Genomic DNA, 19,770 nt, shown 5'->3' with positions numbered 1-19,770 from the left:
TTCTGACCATTTCCTGAATAAGCATGGTTTTTTCATGCTTTTTTGGTTTTGATTATATAATTTTCTGGAGATTGTCTTTCCTCTGGACCCTTCTTTCTGGATAACGCCTGTTCTTTTAAGAGCCACTAAAAAGTGACTCCTCCCTTGCAACACACCAAATCGAGTAATCTTCCCTTCCTTATCTGCCATGCTGAATGACTTTCTTCTCTGTACTCATGATATTTGTTCATAGCTGTATTTCATCATGCTCTGTTGTAACATTTTTCTGTTTCTCTTATTCCACTGGGAGTAGAGGCCATGCCTGTCTGCTGAAAACCTAGGAAAGCACCAAGGAGGATAGGAGGGGCCTGATGAGTATCAGTTCATAAAGTTGGAAAGGTGGTCCTACTTGGATTAGCTTTTCCTTCTTTTTAAGATTTTATTTATTTATTTATTTGACAGAGAGAGAGAGAGAGAGAGGGAGCACAAGTAGGCAGAACAGCAGGCAGAGGGAGAGGGAGAAGCAGGCTCCCTGCAGAGCAGAAAGCCCAACACAAGACTCGATCCCAGGACCCTGGGATCATGACCTGAGCCAAAGGCAGATGCTTAACCGACTGAGCCGCCCAGGTGCCCCTAGCTTTCCCTTCTAATCCATTTTTTTTTAAAGATTTTATTTATTTATTTAATTGACAGAGAGAGAGAGAGAGAGACAATGTGAGGGGGAACACAAGTAGGGGGAGTGGGAGAGGGAGAAGCAGGCTTCCAGCTGAGCAGGGAGCCCGATGTGGGACTCGATCCCAGGACCCTGGGATCATGACCTGAGCTGAAGGCAGACGCTTAACCAACTGAGCCACCCAGGCGCCCCTTTTCTAATCCATTTTGATCAGTTCTTCTGCTCTTCTCTCTTTTCAGGTGTTCTCCATCCTCCTTCTACTTACCGAATCCTTATCTACCTTTCATGTCTCCATTTATGGGATATACTCATCTCCCTCTGAACCTCAGTTTCATTTATAGTTAGCAAAACACCATTAATTTGCCTCTCCTCACTTTAATGTACTTTTAGTTTGTCTGAACTCAGGACCCTTGTCTTATGCTATGCTTGTATTCCTGAAAGGTCACCTTACTAGGCTAATTTAGCTAACTACTATGTGCTGATGGTTTGGTTTTCTGATTATCCTATTTTTCACTGAATGCCCTTCTTCTAAATGCTGGGAACACTTCAATTCTGTACCAGTACTTAGCATGTGATTATATATTTGTTGTTCCATTTTCTCTTTGACAAATATACATTTTGTCTGCTTAGCGACATTGTAAGCATTTTTAGGGCATAATTGTTCTTCCCTATTAGCCACATAACAGATACTTAATAAATAGTGGACTTATTCTAGACTCATACTATCTGAGAACCTGCTAAATATTGAGTCCAAATCCAAACTCTGTGAATGGAATCTGGGGGTTCCTAAACTCTACATTTTCTAGACTAACTTTTCCTGAATTATTCCATGGCAGGGGAATCATCTGTTACCAATTGATTGCAGAAGCATTTATAATGCAATAATAATTTGAGCCCAGTGGGCTAATTGAGGCTAATTCTTAGAGGGAGTGTGCTTTAAAGGGTGTAGTTTCTTTTGTTTAATATTACTCACTCTTAATCCATTTACACTAAGGAAACCACAGTTAACAGAAATCTAAAATATAGAAGTGTATTTTTAATGTAGGTTAATCTAAAAATATTCATGGACTACTACTGTCTCTTTCTCCATCTGTAACTATTTATATATTCTACACTAAATCTGTAAGGTAAAAGTTCTTATATACTTTATTAATGAAAATAGAAATGTAGTTGTCCAAGCAAAGATTTCTTTCCATTCTATAATTTGTCTATTTGTTTTATGATACAACTAATAATATTAAGGATTTTCCCAATATATGCCATTTCTTTTAACTGAAATTCACTAAGAGGTTTACAGAATTTAAAATCTGAACGATATGCTATCATAAAACACCTAACATCCAATTCTAGAAATTATAATTGTGAAAAAAAAACCCTTATCTTTTAGCCTGATTTTTCTATTTTTCACTAATTTACTGCTCAAATCAGTAAGCCAGGTATATGGACAGACGCTTAACTTATAGGCAATAGACCTAGATCTGACTGTGTCCAAGATCAATGGTGTAACCTTGGGCACATTCTTTTTCTCTTAGTTTTCTCAGCTGGAAATGAAGGATTAAGTGAATTAATGCATACAAAGGGTTCTAAGGGTTCTATAAACTTATATGATATTTTAATACGTTAAAGAAGATACTTAGCTTAAATTATAAAATTTGAAAATAAAGAGTAAAATCTGGATAATAACCTTAGGAGCTCCATTCTTCATAGTCTTTAGCATCAGGGACCTAGAAAATCAATTGAACAGAGTCTTCTGTCCTTTTTGGTGAAGGCAGTTTTACTTTCTATCAGACTTTCTTTTTTTTTTAAGATTTTATTAATTTATTTGACAGAGAGAGAGACACAGTGAGAGAGGGAACACAAGCAGGGGAAGTGGGAGAGGGAGAAGCAGGCTGCCCACTGAGCAGGGAGCCCAATGCGGGACTCGATCCTGGGATCCCCGGATCATGACCTGAGCCGAAGGCAGACAGACGCTTAAAGCCTGAGCCACCCAGGCGCCCCATCTATCAGACTTTCACAGGTAGGTCAGGACACATAAGGTGCACAGCTCAAAGGAATTTTTCCAGGTTGATTTATAATATTTTAATCAGCTCTGAAATGAACAACTGTTTTATTATGCTTTCTTTTGTTTTAGCCATGCAGAGTGTTTTGATCATGTTGCAAATCTTGAGCGCTCTCTCCTTTGTGTCATTGTTAATTGTCCTATTGATATGGAATACTGTTCTGTCTTTCCTTTTTTATTGATAAATTCCTACACCTCCTTCAAGACTCATTTCAAATGCCATGTTTCTGGAAAGATCTCCCTGCCCCTTCTGCTCTAGGTTGGTTAATTATGACTCCTTTGTGCCCCATCAGATAGTGAGCTTATTGTAGCCATGTCACTTTGCACTTTTCTTTGAGCAAATCCTGATCTAGTGTGTGGTACATAATAGCCACTCAATACAGCCAGTTGAATCAATCCTTCTCTCCTCTTCTATCTTTTCTCATGTCTTATCTCTTTTTCTTTACTCTTGGTCTTTCCAACTCTAATTCATTTTTAATAGTTTTGTCAACATATTATTTTAAAATTTATATTTTCTATAATTTTTTTTTTTACTATTACTACTGTCTTTAAATTTGTGCCATGGAATTTAAAAATCCTAGATGTTGTGGTTTTGTTTTGATACATTGAGATGTATGCAATTATTTCATTTAAAAAAGACTAGAATTATAGAATGCTTTACATTCCATTTTTAGGTAGTACAACTCAACCATTCCATCACACTATATTCATTTTCTAGTATCTATTTTCTAGTATAATATGTAAATAGGGCATTTGTCAGGCTATTCATGGGCCAATGTAAGTTGCAGCCTGCTTCTCCTCTGTAACCTGGTTCCTGTTAGGATTCTCTTCCTAGACTTAGGTTCTCTCTCTCTCTTTCTCTCTCCATATATAATATATAATGTATGAATTTAAAGATTTAAATTATAAATATATATAAAATCTTACAACATCAGAAAAAATTAAAACCATTCACAACATGACTATTCCTCTCAATCCCAGGCAGAAGAAGAAAAAGGAAAGAAAAAAGAAAATCATCAGAACTTATTCACTGATTCCACTTCCTGGACTGGCCCAATCTCCTGTTTTCAGTTGCTCATGATATGAATCTCTTTACCCTCCTCTCATTAAGATCAATATCCACCATCCTCACCAGACTAGAATAACCCACAGGACATAGTGGTGCATCAACACATTCTCTAGAAGTCAAATTATTTGGTGTAAAATAACACCACCAGGGCTTCAGCAAAACATACCATAATTGTGCTTTCCTTTCAGAATAGTGGTAAAATAGCAAGACAGCCTAACAGACTCAGCTAATTTGAGATAACACTGAGCGTTTTCACTGAACCTGGGCCCTCCAACCTGTTTTAGAGAAACACAACGCACGCATGCATGCACATATTCAAAGTAAAGGCAGAAATTCTCAAAAATATTCTAGTTGAAATTCACATAAGGAAACTTTTCCCGAAAGACAGCATGATTTACAAAATGTTTCTCTATCCACACAAGAGAATGTGTTTTGTTCGATCATGCAGAGTACTTTCTGTTTCCCATTCTCATCTTTCTAATTATCTTCTGGAGTAAGAAATAGCAGGGTTTCGTAGCAACCCATGTAAAGACCAGCAGTCTAATTCCTCACCTTCACCTTAGACCCATGAAGTAGCAGAGGACCATTGAGATGACAGTCTGTTCAATTAACCTTAGGTAAGAACCAATTCTTAGGGGCTTTTCATGAAACAGGATACAGAATCTGCTCAATAGGCATTTTTTTTTTTTTTTTGTTATATCCAAAACAAGCTGCAGGAATCTTGGGGAATGTTTTTTTTTTTAAGATTTTATTTATTTATTTGACAGAGACACAGTGAGAGAGGGAACACAAGCAGGGGGAGTGGGAGAGGGAGAAGCAGGCTTCCCGCTGAGCAGGGAGCCCGATGCGGGGCTCGATCCCAGGACCTTAGGATCATGACCTGAGCGGAAGGCAGATGCTTAACGGCTGAGCCATCCAGGAGCCCCCTGGGAATGGGTTTTATTTTCAGTTTAATAACAAATAAATTAGAAATGGTTCCTTTGAGTCGGTATCACATTTCCTATAGAAATGACAACACTGGGTGCCTGGGTGACTAAGTTCGTTAAGTGACTACCTTCAGCTCAGGTCATGATCCTGGAGTCCCGGGATCGAGTCCCACATCGGGCTCCCTGCTCAGCGGGGAGTCTGCTTCTCCCTCTGACCTTTCTCTCTCTCTCAGTCTCTCTCTCAAATAAATAAATAAAATTAAAAAAAAAAGAAATGACAACACTTACATTGCAATCTAGCCAACAAATCAACTTATAAAGCTCTAGGTGAGTTTTGTGATTGTTACTTTAGAAAATAACAATAGTTTCTCAGGGAATATTAGTGTTTCAAAGGACTTATAAGGCAAAAATATTTTTGTACTGTCATCAAATTCAATCACAAATAAATAAAAGGCTAGAAACTAAAAATGTAACAATCTTCTTACTTCAAAGCAGCAGCTCCATTGAAGAGAGTTTCAATCATTAACGTGTTTGGTTTACTTCAAATGTGCCAATTTCCTTATAATTGCCGATTTATGCCAACATATTCAAAGAGCGTGTGTATCATGAAAAAAATGCAATGGCTTAGCATTTGTGAAAAGGGCTGGACATCATGATCAGACAAATAATTCAGATTAAAATGATAATGTCTTATCAAAATAGGATTTTTTTTTAAAAGATTTTATTTATTTATTTCACAGAGAGATAGCAAGAGCAGGAACACAAGCAGGGGGAGTAGGAGAGGGAGAAGCAGGCTTCCCGCCCAGCAGGGAGCCCGATGTGGGACTCGATCCCAGGACCCCCGGATCATGACCTGAGCCGAAGGCAGACACTTAACAACTGAGCCTCCCAGGTGCCCCATCAAAATAGGATTTTTAACAAAATGTTATTATTCCATCCTAGCTAGGATCCTTACTGTTTGTGTTCATTGTCAGTGAGAATGTACATCAGTACTCTGTTTTTGGGATATAAGTTGGTTTTATATATCAAGAGCCATTAAATCTCATATCTTTTGACCTAGAACATCTATCTGTAGGACTCTATCTCAAGAAATGATCCTAAATCCAGAAAATGCTTTAGCTTTCAGGATGGCTTTTATAATAATAAAAAATTTGGAAAAACTTAAGTACTCAATCTTAGGGAGTGGTTTAAATCAACTGTAATGCCTTTATTTGAAGGAATTTAATATAGTTATTGATATATCTATATAGGACTTGCCATGATCTGGGACAAATGTTTGTTTTATAAAAATTTTTAAAGGGAAAATGTATGCTACAAAATTAAAATTGTAGCACAGTATAACTGTTTAAAATTCTATAAACAGAAACTAGACTAGAGGGGTGCCTGGGTGGCTCAGTTGGTTAAACTGCTGCCTTCAGCTCAGGTCATTGATCCCAGGGTCCTGGGATCGAGCCCCACATCGGGCTCCCTGCTCATGCAGGAAGCCTGCTTCTCCCTCTGTCTGCTGCTCCCCCTGCTTGTGCTCTCTCCCTCTCTCTCTCTCTCGCTATCTCTCTCTGTGTGTCAAATAAATAAATAAAAATCTTTAAAAAAAAAGATATCCACGATTATAAAAAAAAAGAAACTAGACTAGAAGATGTACACTGGAAGATTACATTTAGATCATGGGTGAAGTTTTCCCCCCTAATTTTCTATCTTAACAAAGTTTAGGTAGTGAGCATCTATTCTTACCCATAAAAATCAACATTTAATAACATTATTTTTAATATGTAAGATAAATAATTGACAGTAAGATTCCATGTATCATAGAAAAAAACAACACGCTTTCCAAACATTTAACTTTGGAGGCCAGCAAAGAAAATAAAAATTGAAGGAAATTTCAAGAAGTGAATAAAATCTAAAATATTCATTACGTCCATTTCACTATGATTTTAATCCAAACTATATCATATGAAGTACTTTAACTAATTTTCAAAAATGTATAATAGATTTTTAGGTCCATGAAGGCAAAGGTCATGTTTTCTCAGCTTTCTGTCATCAGCACCGTGGGTAGTGTTTAGAGTATAGAAGCTGTTAATAAATGATTTGGTGCATAATTAATATTATTGAAATGACAAATAAAGAAACGGACAGTTTGGAGGATATTTGCCTGCCGAGTTACTATGCCTCCTTTTTCTGTCAATAGCCTACAGTTGTTTTGGGCAATGACCTCTCTGCCACTTTTTGCCCATGTGATCTGGCCTTCCCCTTGACTTTAAACTTATGGACAAAATTTGGCCAGTGGAATTGTGTTTTCCCCAAACTATTGGAAGCAAGATACGTTCTTTCAACTAAGGATTACCAAACTGGTAGAATATAATCTTAGTGCTTCTGCTGGCCATCTTTGCCTCAACACTGAGGAAACTGAATGACAATGAAACCAACACAAAGGAAGATCTGGAGAGAACCAACAGCTTGGTAAGATCATTTGATCACTTGGCTCGAGCTATGCCTGAATCCAAGATATCCCTGGACTTTCCAATTACATGACCTAACAAATCCCTTTATCCCCAACTATTTTGTTTTGTTTTGTTTTGTTTCTCTTAAACCAGTTTGAATGAAGTGTGAGTGCCGAATAGAGTTCTAAATCACACAGAGACATTATGCTGATCTTTCTTTTCATAGGTTTGCCAACAGTTTTGATAATGCGAAGCAGTCATTTTTAAGGTAAAATTAATCCATACTCTATGCAAGCAACCTCAAGAAAACATTGCTAATAATTATCAGTACTTATGAATTACTTTTAATTTTCAATAACCTTTTACCCAGATAAAAAGATTATGAGTCCAGTGGAATTGAAGGGGCTTTCCACTGTGGTACATTGAACTCATGGGACCCAATGTGTCTTTTATAGCTAAGACTTTTTTTTCTTTGTTCATACACTTCTACCTTCCCACATTAAGATCACACACCCTCATTTACCCCTGTAGTTTCTGTTATCTTTGGTCATGTATATTTAACACAAAGTGCCTTGTTATGGGTTCATCAATGTATACAGACTCCTAAAATAAATTGGGTCACCTGACAGAATAACTCTATCAGTGTGTGGCTATTTTGAGGTCTTGAATTTATTCATCAATAACACTTTCAACAAGTTGGTTGTGCATAAACATTTCTTATGAAATTTGTTACTGTATTTCCATAAGACACATTCTTGGAAATTCACAAGAAGGCATTATTTTCTCAACATGTCTTAAACTAAAAACTAAAGAACTATAAAGGCCACGTGGGTCTTTAGATTTAAATCTTTCTCTGTATGACCATAAATCTGTGGTGAAAAACAGGTTATGTAATACTGACATATTTAAATATTTTTTTCCTTCTACAGGACTCTGCATTTAGAATGTAATCCTTGTCTCTTAATTTCTCTCTGAATTGCTAAGATATTTAACATTTGCTATAGTGTCTTCTTTTACCCTATATTTTGAACTAGAAAGAAAACTACATTTGTACTTTCCTCCAGAAACTTGAACCTTTTTAAAATTTTAATAAGATGCCTGTCTTCCTTTTTTTTTTTTGGTATATGGGGCTTATCTTCTACCAGAGCTAAGAGTCCTGATATGGACCCTTAAATATGTGTTCAATGAATACATCTGTTTGTGTATCTTTAGATAGTTTTTACATAAGAGACCTTGGATTTACAATAACTTTGTGTTTGTTTTACTTAAGTGCAGTCTCTTTAACTTTTTATTGCACACTTAGGCAATTATATGGTATAAAACATTAGCACTTGCTATGAGCCAGACACTGTTCAAAGTGTTTTCTATGTATTATCACATTTATCCTCATAATAATCTATAAATTAGCAGCTATTATTATCCCCATTTTATAGATGAAGAGTCTGAGGTGCAGAAGAGTTAAGTAACTTGCCTAATGTCATATTCTAGTAAGGAGTAAAGCCAGGAGTTGAAGCCCCAGGTCATCTAGCTACAGAGTCTAAGCTCTTAATCTGAACAATCTAAGCTTCTAACCACTGTACTATACCATCAATCATTCAGTTATGCTGGTAATTTAGACATAGATTAAAACAAAATGCAACTAACATACACATAAAAATGAAAATAAAATAGAGCTTTTTCTGAATAATCTATAGTACTATAAACATATTTAGATACCTATATTTAAATATACACCTAGATAATCAGGCAGAAACATACACAGACAGAATTACACTTGGATCTGCACATATACATCAGGTAATTATTCCTATTTCTATATTTCCATTCTTTTCTTTTCTCCCAAAGTATCAAATATGAAGATATCCAATTAAAGTGACTTTATTTCTGAGCAGTCAAATTCCAATGCAGACACAGAATATATTTATCAGTAGTATACCTTTGTATACATTTGGCAATAAAATACTACAGGATATATTTAGTTCTTGTTCCCTGGTCTTTTATTTTCCAAATCTTCCCAGCCTCTATGTGCAAAGAAGCAGTTATATTTACTATTTTCATATTTACATGCAGGAAAGGAATTGCTCCCACTGTCAAATAACCAAAAGAAAATCTTTCATCCTTCCTTTCTCAGCAGCACGGGCATTGGGCTGTGCCTTTACTTTTCAGTTAAACACATGGTAGAAATGTCAGTAGCAAGAGCAGGAAGAGTAATTTCACGTATAAAAATTCGTCATGTCAATGGTTTAACAACCATTTTACTTGACTATAGAATGACTCTCACAAAAGAGGCCAGGTGCTCACAGTATTCCAGAGTGATGGGCCGCTATTAAGAGGTGTTAGGTTATAACTGCTTCTGAATACATTTTACTAGTCCCAACCTGGCTTATTCAGCAAGGCTGAGTTCTTACAGGCCTGATCACTTTCTTTCTTTCTTTTTTTCAAGGATTTTATTTATTTATTTGTCAGAGAGAGAGAGCGCACACACAAGCAGGGGGAGCATCAGGCAGAAGCAGAGAGAGAAGCAGGCTCCCCGCTGAGCAGGGAGCTCAATGTGGGACTCGATCCCTGGACCCTGGAATCATGACCTGAGCTGAAGGAAGAGGCTTAACTGACTGAGCCACCCAGGCATCCCACACCTGATTACTTTCTGCTCCTTTTCAACATATGGGTCTATATTTATCATTGAAATAGCATGAGAGTGAAAAAGTAGCATTTTAGTGGCAGTCAGGCCTGGTTCCGATGTTGACTTCTCCATCGTCTGTGGATCAGTTGGCAAAGGATGATCACCTACTTTCTCGTGGTTTCATCATCTACAAGGAGCCCTCGCTGGGCTGTTTGGGAGGATTCACTGAAACGCCTGCCATGGTTCCTGATTTTTAGCAGTGGCTCAGGAAATACGAACTTTAGTTCCTTCTCTATAGGCCAAATGAAACATTGCCATTTGAAAATATTTACCCTCCTTTCCTAATGTCCATCACTGTGATGGGTGCCATCGATACTGAACTCACTGAGTCGCGACAGGAGAAATGATGCTTTAGTCCTCCTTGCAAGGGTCATTAGTGCTTAAAAAAACTAAACTGGATGGAATATGGTACTTTTAGGCTAGGATAGCCTGCATGCGATGCAGCAGTAATTAGGATGAATGGAGTGATTTGAAAGAGAGTTGGTCTCAGATCCTAGCTGCTCTCAAATAATGATACTCAAGGAAAAAAACATATTTCCTCACAAGTAACAAAAAAGAAAGCCATACAAAACTTACATCCCAGCTGTTTCTTTATTCTCTTTTATGAGGTCCGTATACACTGTGCTAAATTCTTTGTGACACCTAGAAGACCAAACCATAGTGGCCAGCCGATGACAGGGAGTAGGCAGAGCGAGGTCCCCACTGTAACCGGAGCGCCAGGTCTCCCTGGGAGCTGCAGAGCCGTGGGTAGGCAGACAACACCTAAACCCTTAGATGGGGAGATAACTTCCCATGGCTGTGACTGCACATGCATATGGCCCCTGATTTGCCAAAACGACAGCTGAGGTGGCATCACTTCCTCGTAGGGAGTGTGTGCACCGTTTCTGTTTGTACCCAGGGGCAAGACAGGTTAATAAGGCCAAGAAGGAGGGGAGGACGTAGGAGTGGGTAATAACTGGAGAGCATCAACCTGGGGGGAAAGAAGGAGGGGCGAGGATGGAGGGTGTTCCCTCTTGCTTCTGCCTATGTGTCAAGTGGCAGGAGAAATTTTGAAAGCTGTGAGGAGGAGCTAGTGACTGGGTTTTGGGGTGTTTCATACCCCACCCTCCCCACTTGTAGGAAAACCTCTGCACATTCAGAGGTAATTGAATTGGAAGGAGGAGGACTGACCTGGAAATAGGAGGAAAGCAATTCTCCTGCTGTTCCTTCTGTCTTTTATCGCTTGCCTCCTGACTCTCCTCCAAACCCAGCTCAGCTGCGCCAAGGTGGCCGCAGCATACCCCACGCACGTGCCAGCCATTGGGGAATCTGCTAAAGCCACCCTGTGCATCCCAAGCTGCCCTATTGTCCAGCCACCATCCCTGACCATTGGGACCACTTCTGATGGCTGTGGCCTCGGCTGCCCCAGGGAGCATCTTCTGTAAGCAGCTCCTTTTCTGTCTCCCGGTGAGTAACAACCAAAGGATTAGGGAACTCAAGCATGTCACTACGTGCTTCCTCCCTCCAGTTTAGGCTTGAAAGGCAGTAGGGGTGGCAGTGGAAGGCAGAGAAGATAGACTGGGAGAACAAAAACAGAGCTGAGGAAAAGTCAGGGAAGGGTTGAGAGACCTGTGACCTGGGATGGCAGGTGTTTTGTTTATTCTTCACGCGCCCACTGCCAGGACATTAACGTTTTTTCAAGGGAATCCCCTGTTCAGTCTTGCTCTGGTGTTTTCCTAAGGAGTAGTGGAATGACTTCATTCCTCGGGCATTTGGCCCAAAGGTTCTGAGGTTTGCTTTTGCTAGGAGTCATTAAATAAGCTGTCGATATTTTACAGTTTAGTTCCACTGAGCTGCAAGAAGAGGAAAAGGAGCCTGGGTGAAGTTGCAAATTATCCAGGACTTTCATTTTACCCACCAGGAGCTAAGAGACAAGCAGAACTCCTAGTTTGAGCAAAGGGTTTAACTTGAGAAAAACAGTAAAGAAAAATGTGACCGTCACTGAAAAAATTCCATTAAGCTGACTTCCACTTAGGTTTTTCAGAGTTTTGTACATGTGTACTCAGGTGCTATTTTTCTTTGGTAGGAATGAGGGAGAGGGAATTTGTCCAATATCTCCACCTGGCATTTTCTGAGCTGGGAATTTCCTTTTTTTTCTCTCCATTTTGGCAAAATCCTTTAGCTTCAAGTTATATTTTTAGAATTTAAAGATTTAACTGTATGGGGGTAAACAATTTCTCCATGTAAATATATGATGCAGGGTTGATGGTCAAATTCTCATTCTGTAACTTCCTGGGGTAGGGGGGACAACAACAACTTCAGAGACCACCTTAAATTAGTATTAGGTAAAAGGCAGTGAAAGATTTCTGAGGGATTCGTCCAGATTTCTTTTGCTTCTGGTCTCTGCTGTGTCCAGTATCCTTTGGTTCATCCCTTGCCCATCCACCCTTAACCCCCATAATAGCTAAAAGGTTGTCTGACCCCAGCTCCCTCTAAGTCATTAAGCTGCGAATTTAACTTGAAGCCTGGAAGAGTACTTCTGCAGACCTCCATTGGCTATGCCTACAGAGGCAGAAGCAAAGAAGTGGGGGTCCTAGGGCGGGAAGGAAACAAGATTGGTGTGGAAGTGGGAATGTGGCTACATCCTATGAGAATCATGTGTGTGTATATATAGGTTAGATATATGTATATACACACGCATATATATACACACAGATGTGTGCATACATATATATATTTTGTCAATTAAAAAATACTCTTTCCGTGTCATATATTTAGATCATTACTAATAGGATTCTTTATGTTCAGAAAGTTCTTGGGCTATAATTTAGCTTATTCCTTGGCATTAGGAATGAGTATATTAAAAAAGTCAAATAAGAACGTCTTATGTTTTAAAAAAGTGGTTATTTAAACCAAATACAATTCCAACAAATTAATTCTGCAACTATCTGTTAAACACCTACTATGTGCTGAGCACAGAGTTTCTGACAGAGAACAAGAGAGGTGTGGTTTTTCCCCTTCAGTAGCTCACAAGGTAATGGAACTGAGGCCTGGAAACAGAAAGAACATTGCATGGCCATATGATTAGCCTTATACTACATTCCGGGAAGGGGAATGTGGGGGTGTTGTGAAAACATATAACAGGGAGGCTAAAAAAGTAAAATAAAATAAAATAAATATAATTAATTAATTAAAGTGAATACAAATTGACTTTTTAAATTCCAGTTTTTTGTATTATCTGCATAACAGTTTTTGTAAAATTACAAACTATTTAAATAGGCTGATACAATACGGCGAGTGGAATTGAATTGAGTTGGAAATGAACTATACACTCTGGGTATGGACGATAATGCCCTCCTCTTTCTTTCTCCCAAATAATATGTCCCATAACTCTAAAATACATCCTCAGAAAAATTAATCATAAAATTGACCTGTTTCTGGGAAATCTAGCTCTGCTCTATCTTATATTTAAATAATCAAAAAGCAGTCATTTTGATAAACAGAAGAGGAAGCAAATAAATACAAAATGCCAAGAAAAAGAAGCAAACTATGTTTTGAAACTGTCGATACTTTTAAGCTAATAACTTTTTTCCCCCAGACAGTTTATCTTCTTTCCTTTAACTACCTAGCTTTCTAAAACAATAGCTGTGTCTTGAATTTAGTTACCAATCTTTACCCAGTTGAAGGCTACTCCCTATATTTTGATTTATATTTCTTTTTAGACCAGTTTTTTGATTCGAGATCAATTTAGACTTTCAAGTTTACGCCAAACCAGTCCCAGGAGTGATCTGAGATGAGTGAAGATTTGTGGGTGTCGTTCTTTACAAGGTTAAAAAAAAATCCTCATGGTTTCTAGCCTTAATCAACTATAACTTCAAATTGTGTGGGGTTATTGGAAATGATGATTTGTGTACAAATATGTGATCATTAAATTCCAAAGTTAAGTACTTTCTTCATGCTAAGAAATCAGGGTGACATTTATGGATTGGCCTTAGAGATGACAGTCTTTATATAAAATCAATTGTTTGTAACCCATTTTTTTTTTAATGGTACAATAGGATTTGGGTTCTAAGAACTACTGTTCATTTTAATTTTCATTAATACTAAATGACTGTGGTGCCCCTAAAGCCACTTCCTTTGCTTTTCCCTTTTAAAATGAATATGGGGGGGGTGCCTGGGTGGTGCAATCTGTTGAGAATTGCACTCTTGGTTTTGGCCAGGGTCCTGATCTCAGGCTCATGGAATTGGGCATCAGGCTCAGAGTCTGCTTGAGACTGTCTCTCTCTCTCCTTCTGTCCTTCCGCACCCCCCACCTTCTCTCTCTCTAGAATAAAATAAATAAATCTTTAAAATAAAATGAATATGAAAAATATTGAAGGACCAGAAGATAAATTTGTTTCTGAAATTGACATTATTTTTATCAATAAGACAAAACTGTAATGTGAAAGTTTGTGATCAAATATAATTCCTGATTTCTTCTTCTTCTTTTTTTTTTTTTTTTGAGGTTTTAATATTATCTTGCGATGCTTGTCAGAACATTTCTCTTCAAGTTCCTTCTCATCTTCAGGCCGAAACACTTGTAGGCAAAGGTGAGAAACGGCATTAAGAATTTCATAGTTTTAACTGCTACATTTAGCTTCAGGCTGCTCTTGTAAAGTTTGGGATAAAGCCATGTAATAGCTACTTGGCATTAAAATTCAACATAAAATGAAAGATGGACTACTTGTTTTTTGGTAGTGGTTAGAAACAATTAAAGTACCAAGTTAGTTGTATACTCTTCTTGCCAGAAAAATTAGCAAACATCAAAGGGCTAAATTAGCTTAGTTCAGACTAATGAAGGCATGAAAACCAGAGGCATATTTTTATCCATATCAACTAATCTGCTGCCAAAATTCCAAAGCCAATGCTCTTTAATTGATTAGATATAAAACAGATGTGTTAAAATTTAAATGTCCCTAAATAATATTCGTGCTTGAGGTTGACTATAATGAACAAGTACCCCCCCAAGAATTTATGTGATCTGTTACAGAGAATAGCTTGTGGGGAAAGTCAAATAAAATTTCAACAAGTCTTACTATCACAGCCATCCCTCAAGCATAGGCTGGTCGCTCTGAGTCCAAGGGTCACATTCCTTTTATCAGGTTTTTCTTTGGCCTTAAGTTTAGACCTTGAATACAGAAGTGGTATCCTTTCCAAGACAGACATCATTTTGCCCAGTGCTTTGAAGTTTTAAATTAATCCATTGCCTTATATCTTCTAAAAACACTTAAAAGATGATACAACCTATACTCTATAGACACATAGCAAATGTGCTAAATATGTTAAATATGAATCTGTAAGTGAAATATTTTGATAACAACCCCATTATATATATTAAGTATTACTCAGGTATAGGCCAATTTTCTTACTTTTTGCAAGATAGTTTTAGTTATCAAAGATTGTTGCTGACATGTTTCCAAATCTACTGATACCATACAGTTATATACTACATATAAAATGATAAATTTGTATGTATATGTACAAACCCATAAGTAAGAGTTAAAGTGGAAACAATAAATCCAGGGACACTAAGAAAATATTTTATATCTCTTCACAAATTGATTTATGATGAAAATAATGGAAACTATGACTCCATTTATTTAATTATTTAATTTCCATGGCCCCTCATTTTTATAATAGCAGGTACTCAACAAGCTCCAAGCGTAACCTCCTTCTTTTTGCTTCTCACGGACTTACTGTCAGTTGTCATTCCTGTAAAACCTGTTCTATTCCTGTTTTATTTTACAAATTACTGCGAATGTCTTCCCTGCAGTGAATCTGAAGGAATGCTTCCCTTCGGCCCGCCTAATCCTGTCAAGCGATCCCGACTTCAGGATTCTAGAGGATGGTTCCATTTACACAACACATGACCTCATTTTGTCTTCTGAAAGGAAGAGCTTTTCCATTTTTCCTTCAGACAGCCAGAGCCAAGAACAGAAAAAGATAGAAATCGTACTGGACGTGGGAGGAAAGAAGGTATACAGTCTGCTTATGAGAGTCCATCATTTCATGTGTTTCCTTCCCCCTTAAAATCATTGTTCCTGAACACTCAACTTGTTTATTTATTCCACTTCTAATTAACCTATGCAAAGACTAGACTGTTTCAAGAAATGGTAGAGCTATCTACAAAATGGTGTAAAAATGAACAGCTCTGCAGCCTATCAGATTTCAGATAGTGGTTGGAGGTGAGGCAATTAGCACAACCAACCTGAAGAACAGGCAGGGGTGAGTCTAAAACTCAGTGAAAACTGGTTCAGGTTGGAGGTGTGGCACTCCACCCTGAGTGGCTTTCTCCCAAGTGACTGTGGGTTTCAGTCGCTTTAAAGAGATTGTCTGCAGCTTACTCCCATCTTAATAGAAAATGCCACGGGGTCCCTCTCTTCAGAGAATGAAGTATAGCCAGCCCACAGGACTGGTTGGAATGTTCTGGCTCTAGGCTCATTTTCTTGCAATGAGTGCTAGTGATCAAGGAGTGGGAAGGGAGAGGTTACTGAAATTCACAGAAATCTCACTGTAAGCAAATTCTGCACCATGAAATACGTCTTGTGGAATAATCTATTAATAAGTAATTTAATTTATGAGAGACTTCCCCAGTTAAATTCCTTCTGATTATAAGAATTCTTCACCAAATTTAGAATATGCTTGCATTTTAATATGCATTACACATATTACAAATTTAGGAGAAGGCTTATAAAACATTATTTCATACTCTAGAGTTCCCACATCACATAAAATAAAATATACTTGAACGAATGCTGACCTCTGTCTTTGCATTGTTATACAAATGCTTTGCACTGTAGCACGTGTTTTAACAAATATTGGTTATGCCACGCCTAGTGAAATAAAAATCAGTTTTTAGATATTTGTTAACAGATTATCTCAGTTTAGGGGGTTTATACTTCTCAAGATGGCATCTTTCAGCAATGCCCTACAAAATTCTGGTTGATTAACTGGTTAAATCGAATGAAACCTGTTCTTACGTGTGCATGTATGTATCTTAATAAAAAACAGAAATGGTTTGGGTATTACCTGTGGTAACATTAGGTACAGCATTTCCTTATTTTTTTCATGTTGATGTACATGTGAAAATCACAGTTCCTGGCGAGAGGCAGGGCTGTATTTCTTCATCTCTCACCACATGCAGGCTCCCAAGAAGAGGCACACCAGAGACACAGTTCTCAAACGCAGCAAGAGACGATGGGCCCCTATTCCCTGTTCACTAATGGAGAACTCACTAGGTCCGTTTCCACAACATGTTCAGCAGGTACATTTTACCTCATTTGACTTTATATAGTAGAGGTTTTGCTTGTTTACTTTTAAAACTTTCCATTTAAATGGAATCAGGCCTTTAACTTGTTGTACTAATAAGGATCATCCATTCACCAGGACTAGGAAAAAACAAAATCAGTGTATTTGGTCACTTTCCTCCAGAAATCATATTCAACATTTAGAAACAAGTTTAAGATTTTGAGTTTCTGATGCTCTTAAATCTATATCTAGATTTTCCTGAATACTCTACCAGACTTCAGCATTCTTGGACAGAGGACATGCCTACAGATTTTGCATAATTCAATTGTCCCCTTAATTAACACTTATCCTCACAAAAAAGACCAGTATTTTTGTTTACCAAAAAGGTGATGTCACTGCCAGCTAGCTGAAGCGTAAAAATACGCCAGCTTTGAAATTATGAATTAATTGTGGGTGGAAGGTTGCATTATTTTTACTTTTTTTTAATCAGAAAAGTTTCCATTCCAAATCACTCAAAACCACTGAAATTGTTACTATGCTTTATATAGGAATAAGCATTAAGTGACTAGGAATTGTGAAGGTATGTTCAACTCCAAGATTTTCCAGAAATATGCAGAGAATTCAGAAGAATTTGGGATCAAATAGATGATCCAGTTTGTGGCTTTGCACACTGTAGAATGTGAATAAGAATGTGAAAAATATGGGGAATGATGGGAAGATAAGCAGGGGCCAGAAAGAATGGGTGAATAGGAAAGAGAACAAGTGAAAAAAATTAAAGCATCACGACAAATTAGGTTGAAGGTATTTATCATAGCATATTTGTTCTTTTTTTTTTTTAGAGCATATTTGTTCTTTTACTAAATTGTCACTTAATGTTATAGGTCCAGTCTGATGCTGCACAGAACTACACCATCTTTTATTCCATAAGTGGACCAGGAGTGGACAAAGAACCCTTCAATTTGTTCTTCATAGATAAGGACACAGGGGATATCTTTTGTACACGAAGCATAGACCGTGAGCAATATGAACAGTTTCCAGTAAGATCATTGGATTATTCAGAATTATCTTTTTTTAGTTATGGTTTTTATATTTTCAATGCTGCTTATTTACATATTAGAAGCATTATTTGATTTAACATTTTAAATATTGTTAAGTTATAATGTAAACTTCAAATTTCTATTAGTGCAGTTAATGAAGAAAGATAACGGGTAGCATAAGGGAAGAAAAGGGGAGAAAAGCTATGTAAAATACAATGACAAATTTTAAAGGCCAGGCTTTGATCTGTAGAACCCTGGGACAATAGCAGTGAATTTTGTTGAGTTGGTAGTTCCCGATAATAACAGGTTTCAACTATTCTCAACCTGACTGTACATTACAAATCACACGAGAACTTTTTAAAAAATATTGATGCTTGGGTCACTTCCCAGAAATTCTGATTTAACTGTTCTGCGATAGGGCCCCAGCAATCGAAAATTTGAAGTAACCCAACATAATTCTAAACATATCTTAAGATTGAGGTTCACTGCTTTCACCTCTTGAATAATAGAGTGCTTCTTTTCTTTTCTTCTCTCTGCCTGTCCTCCAGCCATGAGAACCTTGGATATCATTTTATTTCTTTAGTATCCCAGAATAAGTTTATCGGTTCCTCTTACTCTATCTAATTTGACCCAAAGAAAAATTCTAGCTCTTCTGAAAATTAAATCCTTTCTTTTTTCTGTTTCAAACTTCACATAACTCCTTAGTGTTCTGAGGTCTAACCTGACATACAGGAGAAATTCACAGTGAGTTTCGGGGACACGGTGAGTTAAATTGTTTAAGCGCTTGGATTCTTGAATTAAAAAACTCTTCATTAAAGGAGTCCATAAAAGGAAAAATTATCTCATACTTGGGCAGTCCAGAAAGTAACATCTTAGCAGATATCCGAAAGATAAGCGGGAACTAGTAGCCACACAAAGGCAGCCATGAAAGAAGTGAATGATCACGGCGGGGGGGGGGGGGGGGGGGTGTGAAGACCCTGTCCTAAGGGTGTCAAAGGACTGGATAAGGTGATAAAATTTTTAGAACAGCATAATGTCCCACTTTAGAGATTTCATAATTAAATTAAATGGTTGGATTAGAATGACACATTTTCTTTCTAATTTTATGCTCCCACCCAAATTCTCTAAACAAACATACCTTATGCATAATAATACTAAATTATTACTTTAAGAAACAGCTTACATAGACTCTAATAAGAGAAGTATGCTAAGCATTATTGCAAACATTTTGATCTATCAAGAAACCAAATAAAAAGTTGATACATATATATATGTATATATATATATACACACACACATAGGTATGTGTGTGTAAATATGTAAATTCTCTGCTCCCTCCTTTTTAAAAAGATTTTATTTATTTATTTGTTAGAGAGAGAGAGCACAAGCAGAGGGGGCAGCAGGTAGAGGGAGAAGCAGGCTCCCACTGAGCAAGGAGCCCCAATGCAGGTGTCTATCCATGGACCCTGAGAGCATGACTTGAACTGAAGGTGGATGCTCAATCCACTGAACTACCCAGGCGTCCTTCTGCCTCTTTTAAAGATCCAGTATAAGAAGAAAAGATCTAGCACTAGTAGTCACTCCTGAGAAGAAATAATAAGCTACCTACTCTGTATGCTGCAATGTACATTTCATTTCTT

The 19,770-nt window shown here is 37.5% G+C and overlaps 1 protein-coding gene across 1 annotated transcript in view; it reads left to right on the top strand.

Annotated features, from left to right (window-relative positions):
* Positions 1–9,883: 9,883 nt before the first annotated feature.
* Positions 9,884–19,770, top strand: part of DSC1 (desmocollin 1) — a 32,285-nt gene continuing 22,398 nt past the window's right edge. The window contains exons 1-5 of the mRNA XM_035723870.1: positions 9,884–10,009; positions 14,311–14,395; positions 15,619–15,821; positions 16,990–17,109; positions 17,975–18,130. Coding sequence (XP_035579763.1) covers positions 9,884–10,009; positions 14,311–14,395; positions 15,619–15,821; positions 16,990–17,109; positions 17,975–18,130 — 690 coding nt within the window. The remainder of the gene's footprint in view (positions 10,010–14,310; positions 14,396–15,618; positions 15,822–16,989; positions 17,110–17,974; positions 18,131–19,770) is intronic.

The sequence above is a fragment of the Zalophus californianus genome, chromosome 14, assembly GCF_009762305.2.
Source record: "Zalophus californianus isolate mZalCal1 chromosome 14, mZalCal1.pri.v2, whole genome shotgun sequence".
Classification (NCBI taxonomy): Eukaryota; Metazoa; Chordata; class Mammalia; order Carnivora; family Otariidae; genus Zalophus; species Zalophus californianus.
Note: the sequence above shows the minus strand (reverse complement) of the source record. Positions and strands in the feature narration are given on the sequence as shown.